This window comes from Erpetoichthys calabaricus, chromosome 1 (genome assembly GCF_900747795.2).
Source record: "Erpetoichthys calabaricus chromosome 1, fErpCal1.3, whole genome shotgun sequence".
Classification (NCBI taxonomy): Eukaryota; Metazoa; Chordata; class Cladistia; order Polypteriformes; family Polypteridae; genus Erpetoichthys; species Erpetoichthys calabaricus.
The window spans coordinates 314285115-314298833 of NC_041394.2; the positions used below are offsets into that span (position 1 = coordinate 314285115).

Below are 13719 nucleotides of genomic sequence, written 5' to 3' on the forward strand. Positions count from 1 at the left end.
CCAAGATGCCGTCAAAACGCCCTGCACCTTCTAAGGCTTCTGGAAATGAAAATGCGCTTGCATGAACTACAGTACATGCAGCGGTAACATCAGTACTTTACATTCTATAACTGCGGGAGACATAGCAGTACAGTATACAGGTTTACCTTTACATTCTTTTTTTTAGGTAATGTATTAAGCTGAGTTTGAAATTAAAGTGTTTTGGGGGCATATTTAGGGTTTCAACTATGAAAATAGGCATTTTTTAACTACATCCAAATTTCGCGGTTTTTCACAATTTGCGAGTTCTCTAGGAACGTAACCCCCGCGAATTTTGGGGGTGTACTGTACATATACATATACAGTATATACATACATACATACATATACATACATACATACAGATATATATGCTGTAACTATCCATCCATCCATCCATTGTCTCCTGCTTATCCGAGGTCGGGTCGCGGGGGCAGCAGCTTGAGCAGAGATGCCCAGACTTCCCTCTCCCCGGCCACTTCTTCTAGCTCTTCCGGGAGAATCCCAAGGCGTTCCCAGGCCAGTCGAGAGACATAGTCCCTCCAACGTGTCCTGGGTCTTCCCTGGGGCCTCCTCCCGGTTGGACGTGCCCGGAACACCTCACCAGGGAGGCGTCCAGGAGGCATCCTGATCAGATGCCCGAGCCACCTCATCTGACTCCTCTCGATGCGGAAGAGCAGCGGCTCTACTCTGAGCCCCTCCCGGATGACTGAGCTTCTCACCCTATCTTTAAGGGAAAGCCCAGACACCCTGCGGAGGAAACTCATTTCAGCCGCTTGTATTCGCGATCTCGTTCTTTCGGTCACTACCCATAGTTCATGACCATAGGTGAGGGTAGGAACATAGATCGACTGGTAAATTGAGAGCTTCGCCTTGCGGCTCAGCTCCTTTTTCACCACGACAGACCGATGCAGCGCCCGCATTACTGCGGATGCCCCACCGATCCACCTGTCGATCTATTCTTCCCTCACTCGTGAACAAGATCCCGAGATACTTGAACTCCTCCACTTGAGGCAGGATCTCGCTACCAACCCTGAGAGGGCACTCCACCCTTTTCCGGCTGAGGACCATGGTCTCGGATTTGGAGGTGCTGATTCTCATCCCAGCCGCTTCACACTCGGCTGCGAACCGATCCAGAGAGAGCTGAAGATCACGGCCTGATGAAGCAAACAGGACAACATCATCTGCAAAAAGCAGTGACCCAATCCTGAGCCCACCAAACCAGACCCCCTCAACGCTCTGGCTGCGCCTAGACATTCTGTCCATAAAAGTTATGAACAGAATCGGTGACAAAGGGCAGCCCTGGTGGAGTCCAACTCTCACTGGAAACGGGTTCGACTTACTGCCGGCAATGCGGACCAAGCCCTGGCACCGATCGTACAGGGACCGAACAGCCCTTATCAGGGGGGCCGGTACCCCATACTCTCGGAGTACCCCCCACAGGATTCCCCGAGGGACACGGTCGAATGCCTTTTCCAAGTCCACAAAACACATGTAGACTGGTTGGGCAAACTCCCATGCACCCTCCAGGACCCTGCTAAGGGTATAGAGCTGGTCCACTGTTCCGCGACCAGGACGAAAACCACACTGTTCCTCCTGAATCCGAGGCTCGACTATCCGACGGACCCTCCTCTCCAGGACCCCTGAATAGACTTTTCCAGGGAGGCTGAGGAGTGTGATCCCTCTGTAGTTGGAACACACCCTCCGATCCCCCTTCTTAAAGAGGGGGATCACCACCCCGGTCTGCCAATCCAGAGGCACTGTCCCTGATGTCTATGCGATGTTGCAGAGGCGTGTCAACCAAGACAGTCCTACAACATCCAGAGCCTTGAGGAACTCCGGGCGTATCTCATCCACCCCCGGGGCCCTGCCACCAAAGAGTTTTTTGACCACCTCGGTGACCTCAGTCCCAGAGATGGGGGAGCCCACCTCTGAGTCCCCAGGCTCTGCTTCCTCATTGGAAGGCATGTTAATGGGATTGAGGAGGTCTTCGAAGTACTCCCCCCACCGACCCACAACGTCCCGAGTCGAGGTCAGCAGCGCACCATCCCCACCATATACAGTGTTGACACTGCACTGCTTCCCCTTCCTGAGACGCCGGATGGTGGACCAGAATCTCCTCGAAGCCGTCCGAAAGTCGTTCTCCATGGCCTCCCCAAACTCCTCCCACGCCCGAGTTTTTGCCTCAGCAACCACCAAAGCCGCATTCCGCTTGGCCTGCCGGTACCTATCAGCTGCCTCCAGGGTCCCACAGGACAAAAGGGTCCTGTAGGACTCCTTCTTCAGCTTGACGGCATCCTTCACCACCGGTGTCCACCAACGGGTTCGGGGATTGCCGCCACGACAGGCACCGACCACCTTACGGCCACAGCTCCGGTCAGCCGCCTCAACAATAGAGGCACGGAACATGGCCCATTCGGACTCAATGTCCCCCACCTCCCTCGGGATGTGGTCGAAGTTCTGCCGGAGGTGGGAGTTGAAGCTACTTCTGACAGGGGGCTCTGCCAGACGTTCCCAGCAGACCCTCACAACACGTTTGGGCCTACCACGCCTGACCGGCATCCTCCCCCACCATCGAAGCCAACTCACCACCAGGTGGTGATCAGTTGACAGCTCCGCCCCTCTCTTCACCTGAGTGTCCAAGACATGTGGCCGCAAGTCCGACGACACGACCACAAAGTCGATCATCGAACTGAGGCCTAGGGTGTCCTGGTGCCAAGTGCACATATGAACACCCCTATGCTTGAACATGGTGTTCGTTATGGACAATCCGTGACGAGCACAGAAGTCCAATAACAAAACACCGCTCGGGTTCAGATCGGGGGGGCCATTCCTCCCAATCACGCCCTTCCAGGTCTCACTGTCATTGCCCACGTGAGCATTGAAGTCTCCCAGCAGAACGAGGGAGTCCCCAGAAGGTATGCCCTCTAGCACCCCCTCCAGGGACTCCAAAAAGGGTGGGTACTCCGAACTGCTGTTCGGTGCATACGCACAAACAACAGTTAGGACCCGTCCCCCCACCCGAAGGCGAAGGGAGGCTACCCTCTCGTCCACCGGGGTAAACCCCAATGTACAGGCTCCAAGTCGGGGGGCAATAAGTATACCCACACCCGCTCGGCGCCTCTCACCGGGGGCAACTCCAGAGTGGTACAGAGTCCAGCCCCTCTCAAGGAGATTGGTTCCAGAGTCCAAGCTGTGCGTCGAGGTGAGTCCGACTATATCTAGCCGGAACCTCTCCACTTTGCGCACTAGCTCAGGCTCCTTCCCCTTCAGAGAGGTGACATTCCACGTCCCAAGAGCCAGCTTCTGTAGCCGAGGATCGGACCGCCGAGGATCGGACCGCCAAGGTCCCCGCCTTCGGCCACCACCCAACTCACACGGCACCCGACCTCCTTGGCCCCTCCCATAGGTGGTGAGCCAATGGGAAGGGGGACCCACGTTGCCTCTTCGGGCTGTGCCCGGTCGAGCCCCATGGGTGCAGGCCCGGCCACCAGGCGCTCGCCATCGAGCCCCACCTCCAGGCCTGGCTCCAGAGTGGGGCCCCGGTGACCCGCGTCCGGGCAAGGGAAAACGGCGTCCAAAGTTTTCATTCATCATAGAAGGTTTGAAGGCTGTAACTAGGCGCTATATAAGCGCCCAACCCGACACAGATTGGACACGGGAGGCTCGTATAAAAATGAAAGACTTTTTATTTCTCTTCCCCTGTGGGGCACGTCTTCCCCGTAATCCCCATAGGTACAACACAGTCCCAAACAACACACAAATGTAAATCACCACACTCCTCTCTTCCACCACTACTCCTCCACAAGTTTTGTCCTCCTTCTCCCGACTCTGGCCACTGATTAGTGGTTTGGGCTTTTTATGGCCCACTCGGAAGTGCTCCAGGTGCTTGATCACCTGTTTCCGGTTGCACTCCCAGGTGGGGCTGAAGATTCAACCAGTTGGGCTCAGGAGCCCATGCAGCGCCCCCTGGCGGCCACCCCAGATCCCAAAAGGGCTGTGGAGAACTCCATCTCCCATGGAGCCCTACGGGAGGCTGAGACACTGCTCCAACCCAGGGGGGCAGCCATCCAGCGTCCAGGGGTAGGTACTGCACCGTCTAGTTGGCACCCTGCCCGGGATTGGTTCCTGCCTTGTGCCCTGTGTTGGCTGGGATTGGCTCCAGCAGACCCCTGTGACCCTGTGTTCGGATTCAGCGGGTTGGAAAATGGATGGATGGATGGATGGATATATATATATATATATATATATATATATATATATATATATATATATATACACACACAGTAATCCCTCGCTATATCGCGCTTCGACTTTCGCGGCTTCACTCTATTGCAGATTTTATATGTAAGCATATTTAAATATATATCGCGGATTTTTTGCTGGTTCGCAGATTTCTGCAGACAATGGGTCTTTTATTTTCTGGCACATGCTTCCTCAGTCGGTTTGCCCAGTTGATTTCATACAAGGGACGCTATTGGCAGATGGCTGAGAAGCTACCCAACCAGAGAGCGTATTACGTATTAAATAAAACTCCTCAAATATACTGTGAGCACAGGGGCTGTTTGCACCCTTAGAGGATACGGCCGCTCCTCAAAAAACGCTGAAAGATTACCTTCACATTGCTCCCTTCCTTGCTGGGCTTACATGTGGCTGCTTTGTCAAGCGATATGCTTCCCGCACGGTGCGTCGCATACTTAAAAGTTCAAACAGCACATATTGATTTTTGATTGTTTGCTTTTCTCTCTCTCTCTTGCTCTGACATTCTCTGCTCCTGACGGAGGGGGTGTGAGCAGGGGGGCTGTTCACACCCCTAGACGATGCGGACGCTCGTCTAAAAATGCTGAAAGATTATCTTCACATTGCTCCCTTCCGTGCAGCTGCTTTGTCAAGCGACATGCTTCCCGCACGGTGCTTCGCATACTTAAAAGCTCGAACGGCACATATTGATTTTTGATTGTTTTTCTCTGTCTCTCTCACTCTCTCTGACATTCTCTGCTCCTGACGGAGGGGGTGTGAGCAGAGGGGCTGTTCGCACACTGGCCTAGATGAAACGGACACTCCTCTAAAAAATGCTGAAAGACTACCTTCACATTGCTCCCTTCCTTGCAGCTGCTTTGTCCAGCGGTGCTTCGCATACTTAAAAGCCAAACAGCCCTATTGATTTTTGATTGTTTGCTTTTTTCTCTCTCTCTCTCTGACATTCTCTGCTCCTGACGCGCACTCCTTTGAAGTGAAAGATAAGTTTGCATTCTTTTAATTGTGAGACGGAACTGTCATCTCTGTCTTGTCATGGAGCACAGTTTCAACTTTTGAAAAAGAGACAAATGTTTGTTTGCAGTGTTTGAATAAAGTTCCTGTCTCTCTACAACCTCTTGTGTTTCTGTGCAAATCTGTGACCCAAGCATGACAATATAAAAATAACCATATAAACATATGGTTTCTACTTTGCGGATTTTCACCTTTCGTGGGGGGTTCTGGAACGCAACCCCCGGGATCGAGGAGGGATTACTGTATATTACAGTGGAATCTTGGTTCACGAACATCTTGGAACATGTACAAATCGGTTTAAAAAGTTCGCTAAACTTTTGCATCTGTTCACGACCACACACTTGGTATACGAACAAGCCAGTTTCCCTTTTGGTTTGTACATGTTCAGTCTCTCCCTGTGCATTTCCTGTGCAGCGAGCAAGACAGAGAGCGAGAGAGCCCCACACACATGAGAGAGAGACACACACACACACAGGCACGCGAGAGAGAGAGACAGACAGACACACACACACACACACACACACACACACACAGGTGCACGAGAGAGAGACACACACACACACAGGCACGCGAGAGACACACACACACAGACATGTGAGAGAGAGACACACACACACACAGGCACGTGCGCGAGAGAGAGAGACACAAACACACAGGCGCGCGTGCGCACGAGAGAGAGAGACACACACACACACACAGGCAGTGCGAGAGAGAGGGCTGGACGCATAAGGTAGGAAGGCAGTTAAAGAATGCACTGGGCTTGATTTTGTTTTCACTTCTGTTTACAGCGATCGTTTGTAGCGTGCATTGTTGCAATGTTACTTTTCTTGGTGGTTTATTAAATTACGGATTTTTTCAAATGTTCATTTTTTTCCCTGTGCTTAAAAAAAAAGTGTTTTTAGCCAGCGGTTGGTAGCGCTATAGCGCAAACTATTGCAATGTTAGTTTTCTCTGTTGTTCAAGGTTTTCTCAGTGTTATTCAATGTTTTTACATTTAGTTTACTATTACGCTGTGCATTCTATGGTTTAATTAACTATATTTGTGCTTAAAAACTTAAAAAATATATATCTTTACCACAGTGGCCTTCCAGGACCAACACTGATTATCCTTGCCCTACAGTCATTGTCTAGCTATACACTATGATGAGTCTGATACACATCATAATTCCAGTTCATATGTTTACTTTCATGCTTCAGATAACTCAATATTAAATCACTGTATATCTAATACTTTTACTTCCTAGTTGTAAAATGTATTATCTGTGTGCTTTAAATTTTATTTACTGTTTATCTGTGCAGGTCTGAACAACCATGTACATAATTTGTAGTTGTAAGAAAACATTTTGAACCCTTTGGAATTACCTGAATTTCAGCATTACCTACTCATAAACATATCTTGACATTTATCTTATGCATAATATTAGACAAACAAATTCTGCTTAAACTATTAAATAACAACCAATTGTACTTCTTTGTGCCAGTACTGAACACATTGTTTTTGTTCATGGTATAGGTTGGAAAAAAAAATCTGAACCTTTGTATTTAGTAACTAGTAGAACTTCCTTTTTGTTTTCAAAAACTGTGTTTTGTTATAAAAAGGCTTACGAGTAATGCAAGTACACAATAAGCAATGAAACAAGATGTGCAAGTATCAATTCCAATTGAAAGGCTATGATTCACAACCTATCTGGCAGGTCCTTTCCTTAAAGCCTTCATCTTTTACAGTAACCTCCCTTGTATCCAATAACTAGGTACACAGAAACCTGAAGTAAATGGGAAGATAAAAAATGAGAAATAAAACTGTAAAAATGTTTCAACATTAACCTAAGTTTAAAGCTTATCCGAATCATCATGTTTTGCTTATCTCGTACCAGTGCATGCCATAGTCTTTATTTTCTCTCAGTGAAATTATGGGTTTGCTTTAGGATAAACATAATTAATGTGCAAAGCAGAGAAAAAAATAATGTCAGGGCACACCTTGCAATTGCAAAGAGCAAATAGACATTACGTTATGGGCCAAACAGTATCAAAAACATGTAATAATAGTAGGTGTGCACATCCTCGAACTCCCTTTAAAAATGATTGTTAACCCTCACAGTCTTCTTTTGGATTTCTGTAACAATGCATTTAATGAACAGTACTATAAACAGATTTCTTTCTTTAATATGGGCTAAAAGGAAGTGCAAGTAAATGTAGAAAAATGCCATACATTTTTCTCATGTCAACAAAAAGGTTTAATCATCAAGTTCCACTTGGAGCATGTTTCAGGTTAGGATAAAGCCTTTACAGAGTTTAATACAAAAAAGGTGTTTATTTGTTGGTGCAATGCTTGATGTTAAACCTCACACTGAGCTCAAAAACTCTGTGATATTTGACACATGGTTCAGACCATAAAGATAACTTAACACCAAAGTTCTTCCATCACCAGCTTTAACTGTTATTCTGTTCAAAGGCAGTTTTGATTTGCATGAAACACTTGACCTGGCAGCAAAATAACTCCAGCTTTGACTACTCTGCCTAGAGCACAATACTCTAGAATTCTCGTTTAACACACACACTGTGAAAAAATTGACAGGGTCTCCATCTCTGAATTAATGCACTAACTGAATTAACTAAATGTTCAGAAAGCATACAGACAATCTTTCTTACTTTTGAATGATTTAATTTAAACCAGTGTTTCTCAACCACTGGTGGCGCAGGTGGATCCCAGTGGGACGCCTAAGCAATTGACCACAGGCTGTGCAATTTGTTTTCCCATTTTTAACTGTGCTCATTTCACTAATTCTTCCACTCACCCTCATTTCACAAACAGGACAAAGCTCTTCCAATCATCATTTAACCAGGGGAGTTCTATGTTCATAACGTTTATCAGCTCATGTACTTGATGTGCAATATTTAAAAACACTCAGGGCTCTTTGGGTTCTTTGGTCTCCTCCCTTGCCTCAAAGAAATGCAGGTTAGAATTACTGACAACCTGTGTGTATAACCTGCAAAAGGCAGGTTCCTGTTGCTGCCAACATAGACTCCAGCTTCTAGTGCCGCAGTATTCAAATGAATAGGTTTAGAACATAAATGTATGACTGAATGGCTACATTAGGCAAATACAGTTTGACACAGAAAGTCTGTTATAAAGGTTATAATGGTTAAGGCTTTGAACTTTAAACCCTGAAGTTGTGGGTTCAAATCCCACTACTAACAATGTGTGACCATGAGCAAATCATTTCCCCTGCCTGTGCTCTAACTAGAAAAAAACAAAAGAAATGTAACCAATTTTATCTTTCAAATGTTATTAGTCACTTTGAATAAAGGCTTCAGTAAATATTAATATTAATAATAATAAATGTTCCTCTTTAACATATTTACAAACATAACCAAAGTTATCAGTTAATAATGAATTTTTATAGCTCATTATTATCTTACCTGAACTACATCAAGTACCATGCCAGCAGACACTGTGCCAAATCCTGCCAAAAGAAATGGCAGAAGAATCTGGAGAGCCATTGCAATAAGAGATTCTTTAGGCATTTTTCTATGGGCTGTAACTGTATTCTCAGTCTCGTCTTCCTCTTCTGACAGCCTTCCTTGAGGAAGCATGGCATCAGTCTCTGAATATGAGCAGTCGCCATTTTCACAGAAAGAAGATGAAGTTTGCCCTCTGTCAGAATGTCGACGGATCTCCAAGTGAGAAGGATCAGACCTAAAATTAGACTGCAAACCATCTGGCTTATTGAGTTCTGACATCACAAGTCGTTCTTCCTGAAGCTTGGAAAATCCTGATGACACCATGGTTTGTAGCAACGACATAAACCTGTCGGACTGATATGGCATTGGAGACATAGGACAACTGTTGATCATGTGTACTCTTTGAGTTCCTGATGGGTTCGTTGAGAATAAGGAAGCTCATACTGCTATCCAACACTCTGACTTTATTTCTATCACCTCTCAAGGCTAGAGGATGTTGGTACAGCCTAATCCCAAGGATTTTTGCATTTTTTTCTCTTCACTGATTAAACCACCATGAATCATTTTGTCTTCCGGGTAACCATTTCTAACCAGCAACACATTGTGACATCTGTATTAAAAAATAATAACATTATTAAATCACAGCAAAAAATTAGATGCTTTAACTTGTACTGCTATCTTTAAGAACTACAACATAAGACACAAATCCTCAAACATACACCCCCTGTCCACAATTTGTGACTTCAGTAAATGGCATCTCTGTCTACATCATTTAAAATCTCTTTTTAATACTGTAAAACAGGCCTTTACTCAAAACAAGATTAAAGGATACAGTATATACCAATTGAGAGGTTGCACAGGACAGACTGTGTAGAACATTTCCAAACACAAACACTTTTCTTTGGTTGAGCCTGCATTACAATGTCTGCTAACCTCAAAATGTTGCATATACAGGATATTTTTTCCATTTTATACAAGTGACCATCTTTCCACCTCTTGTTAGTCATATTTAGTATGTAGAAACAAAGAAATTAAGTAAGCATTCATGAGTGCATGTCCTACTGCTTTCAGAATGGGGAGATTTTACTGACTAAACTGGCTTGTGATTTTCCCATGGCTGGCACCTTCTAATCGATTCTTATCTTCCATGATACAATGAGGGCAATGGCTTTTGAGGCAATGCAGTAATATAGCATAGGCAAATATTCAATCTGTAACTCTGACTGTATTCCAAGCAGCCTCCATGTATAGTATGTGCCATATGCACAGCCAAGAGTTAAGATAACATGGAGTGCTGTTTCGTTGACATTTATCTCCTGATTGAGCAGTATTTTTTCCCTTGTAAAAAAAGGAACATGACTCCCATAAAAGGCACTATACAACTTGATAGCACAATGTGCTCTGAAACAACAAATACCACAATTATTTTAATTAAAAGTAAAATTAATCACATCCTGTGTGTCTGTGTTCTTGTAATGGACTGAATTCCACCCTAGTTGGTTTCTTTCTTACTGCTTTGTACCTGATATAATCAGAATAGTCTCTGTTAACCACCGCAGCCTACAATGAGAAAATGTTGGAAAACGTTCGGAAATGAATAAATGAATGGGCAAATTAATACACAGACACACATAATACATAATATTTAGGACAAGCACACATATTTCCTTGATTTAACCCTCTGCTCCACAGTTTGAAATCAAAAATCAAACAATGCAGAATTGCTTAAAGTGCACATTGCATACTTTATTTTGAGGGTATTTGTATACATTTAAGTCACACCATGTCAAAAATAACTCCACTTTTATATATGCCCACTCCCCCCTCCCCTCCATTTCATACCTGAGTAATCACAAACATTATGACACCAACTGTCCGAAATATATTGGTACCCTGAAATGGGCAGACCATGTAAAAAAATGTAATTTCTAAATGGTGTGACAGAAATGTATGCAAATACAGTGGAACCTCAGTTCACGAACGTCTCGGAACACGTACAAATCGGTTTACGACCAAAAAGTTTGCCAAACTTTTGCATCTGTTCACAACCACACACTCAGCATACGAACAAGCCAGTTTCCCTTTCGGTTTGTACATGTTCAGTCTCTCCCTGTACATTTTCTGTGCAGCGAGCAAGAGAGCGCGACACACACACACGAGACAGAGACACACACACAGAGGAGCGAGAAAGAGAGGCACACACACACACAGGCAGGGCGAGAGAGAGAGAGACACACACACAGGCAGCGCGAGAGAGACACACACAGGCAGCGCGAGTGAGAGAGAGACACACACAGGCAGCGCGAGAGAGAGACACACACACACACACAGGCAGCACGACAGAGAGACACACACACACACAGGCAGGCAGCACAAGGGAGAGACACACACACACACAGGCAGCACAAGAGAGAGCTGGACGCATAAGGTAGAGAAGGATGTTAAAGAATGCACTGGGCTTGATTTTGTTTTCACTTCTGTTTACAGCGATCGGTTTGTAGCGTGCATTGTTGCAATGTTACTTTTCTTGGTGGTTTATTAAATTATGGATTTTTTCAAATGTTCATTTTTTTCCCTGTGCTTAAAACTCATTTAAAAAAAAGTGTTTTTAGCCAGCAGTTGGTAGTGCTATAGCGCAAACTATTGCAGTGTTAGTTTTCTCTGTTGTTCAAGGTTTTCTCAGTGTTATTCAATGTTTTTACATTTAGTTTACTATTATGCTGTGCATGCTATGGTTTAATTAACTATATTTGTGCTTAAAAACTTAAAAATATATATATATTTACATACAGTTCGTATGGTCTGGAACGGATTAATTGTATTTACATACAACCCTATGGGGGAAATTGGTTCGGTTCACGACCAAATCGGGTTACGACCAGTGTTTTGGAACGAATTATGGTCATGAACTGAGGTTCCACTGTACCCTTAAATTAAAGTCTGCAATGAGCACTTTAATTAGGTCTGAAATGTCTGATTTGCAATTTTAAACTGTGCCTTTGTCCCAACCATTACAGAGGGCATGGTGTGTGTGTGTGTGTGTGTGTAGGAATAAATAAAATTACATTATATTCTTAAAATCTTAACCCAATTCAGCATCATCAGCTGCTATTACCTATCCAGTCAGTACCAGGCAAAATGCAGGAATCAACTTAGAATGAGCCAGATAAAGCACGCACCTACATACTGTACCATGCCCAATACATAAATAAAATGCTCAAACAGAATTACAGCCTTAAAACAGCACACATCTAAATAATATTTTATTTATAAAGTGCCTTTTCTATGCTCAAACCACTTCACAGAAACTCATAATAACAGGGCATATAAACAATGGATACAAATAATATCCTCATGAAACTCTAAATAAAGATAAATACAGGATATACAAAGCACTGAAAAATAAAATACAAAAATAGAAATACTACAAGAAAACCCTGAACAAATAACATACTTTGTGATACAAAAACGTTCATCCTGAGCACCTGGACAAAGTGGATAAACCGAAAGAAGGGTCAGAAAGTCAAGGTAAGTTAACTGTCCTCCAAATCAGTTTTAAGTTGTTTTTGAAAAGAATGAATTGAGTCATATGATCTTACTAATTTAGAAAGCTGTTCCAAAGTCTGGGCACTATAGAGCTGAAGGATGGGTGGACTGGATCCAAGTGATGGGTAATAACAGATTACTAATGTAGTCCTGTGCAAGGACATTTAAAGCTTATAGGTTATTAATAGAATTTTATATTCACTTTTATAAAACACACGGAGCCAGTGAAGGCGGAGCTGGATGTGCATAATGTATTTACTGTTCTGGGTCTGTGTAAGGACTCCTGCAGTTGAGTTTTGAACCAACTGCAACAGTGATAAAAGATTAGAAAGGAAACCTTTCAGTAGGGAGATACAGTAGTTGATGCAAGATGTAATCGAGCATGAACAAGATTCTCACTATCAGAAAAGGAATGGAATGAGTGAACACAGGATATGTTATAGAGGTTGAAGTAAGAAAGTTTCTTAACAGGATTTATGTGGGTAGAATAAAACAGGAAGGAATCAAAAATGATACACAGATTCCTAGCAGAAGAAGAAGGTCTGATGACATCATCACCAAGACTGATTGGAAAGGAGCTTGTTTTCTTAAGACAAGCTTTTGTGCCAAATAGCATGACTTCAGTTTTATTGCTGTTTAGTTTCAATGAATTATATTCCATCCAGGTTTTAATTTCACTGAAGCGTGATGTGTTCTGAGAAAACTCTGAGGAACTCCATTACAAATAATATGGTCAAGGGTAAGCACGTACATACAGAATATCAGATAGCTGATGACAGAGCCTTGAAGAGCTCTTTGTGTGACTGGTGCCAAGTCTGAACTGCTGTTGTCAAGTCTAAAAAACTCTTGCCAATCTGTCAGATAGGACTTAAACCACCTAAGGGCAGAACCAAAGATACCCAGAATGTTCTCAATTATGAATGAGAGACTATCATGCTTGACAGTCTGAAATGCTGCATTAAGGTTTAATAGAATTAACATAATGGTTTGCCCGGTGTCTACTGCCATAAGCAAATCGTTAGTTCCCCAAAGCAAAGCAATTTCACAGCTTTGAAGTGTTCTGTAACTAGACTGAAAGGGTTCCATCAGCTTATTATATATTAAGAAATATAGAGTTGGGAAGCCACAACGTCCTCAATAACTTTAGATAGGAAAGGTGAGGCATAGCCTGAAAATTGTTCAGACTATCAGCATCGGGAGCAAACCTGGTTTTCAAAGTAGCTGGCATAGAGCTAGTGTCAAAGGAAGTATTTATTATTGTCGTAAAAGTTGCAATTATGGCATGAAGGCAGGATTTGAAAAGTGTGGTGGGGATGGGGTTCAGTACCAAGTAGTGGGCCACATCTTACCAAGCGGCACTTTTTTTATATACTGTAGGCGATGCGGAAAATCTATCTAAAAGTGCAGTTTGCCAGGCAATTC

General features: G+C 44.0%; 1 protein-coding gene across 3 annotated transcripts in view; it reads right to left on the reverse strand.

Moving 5' to 3' along the window:
- slc41a2b (solute carrier family 41 member 2b) overlaps positions 1-13719 on the reverse strand; it is a 115086-nt gene that overhangs the window by 85506 nt on the left and 15861 nt on the right. For all 3 annotated transcript variants that reach the window (XR_007935291.1, XM_051929059.1, XM_051929063.1), the window contains exon 2: positions 8710-9361. Coding sequence is in view for 2 of the 3 variants with exons in the window: in XM_051929059.1 (XP_051785019.1) it covers positions 8710-9144 (435 nt within the window). In the remaining variant the exon portion in view is untranslated. The remainder of the gene's footprint in view (positions 1-8709; positions 9362-13719) is intronic.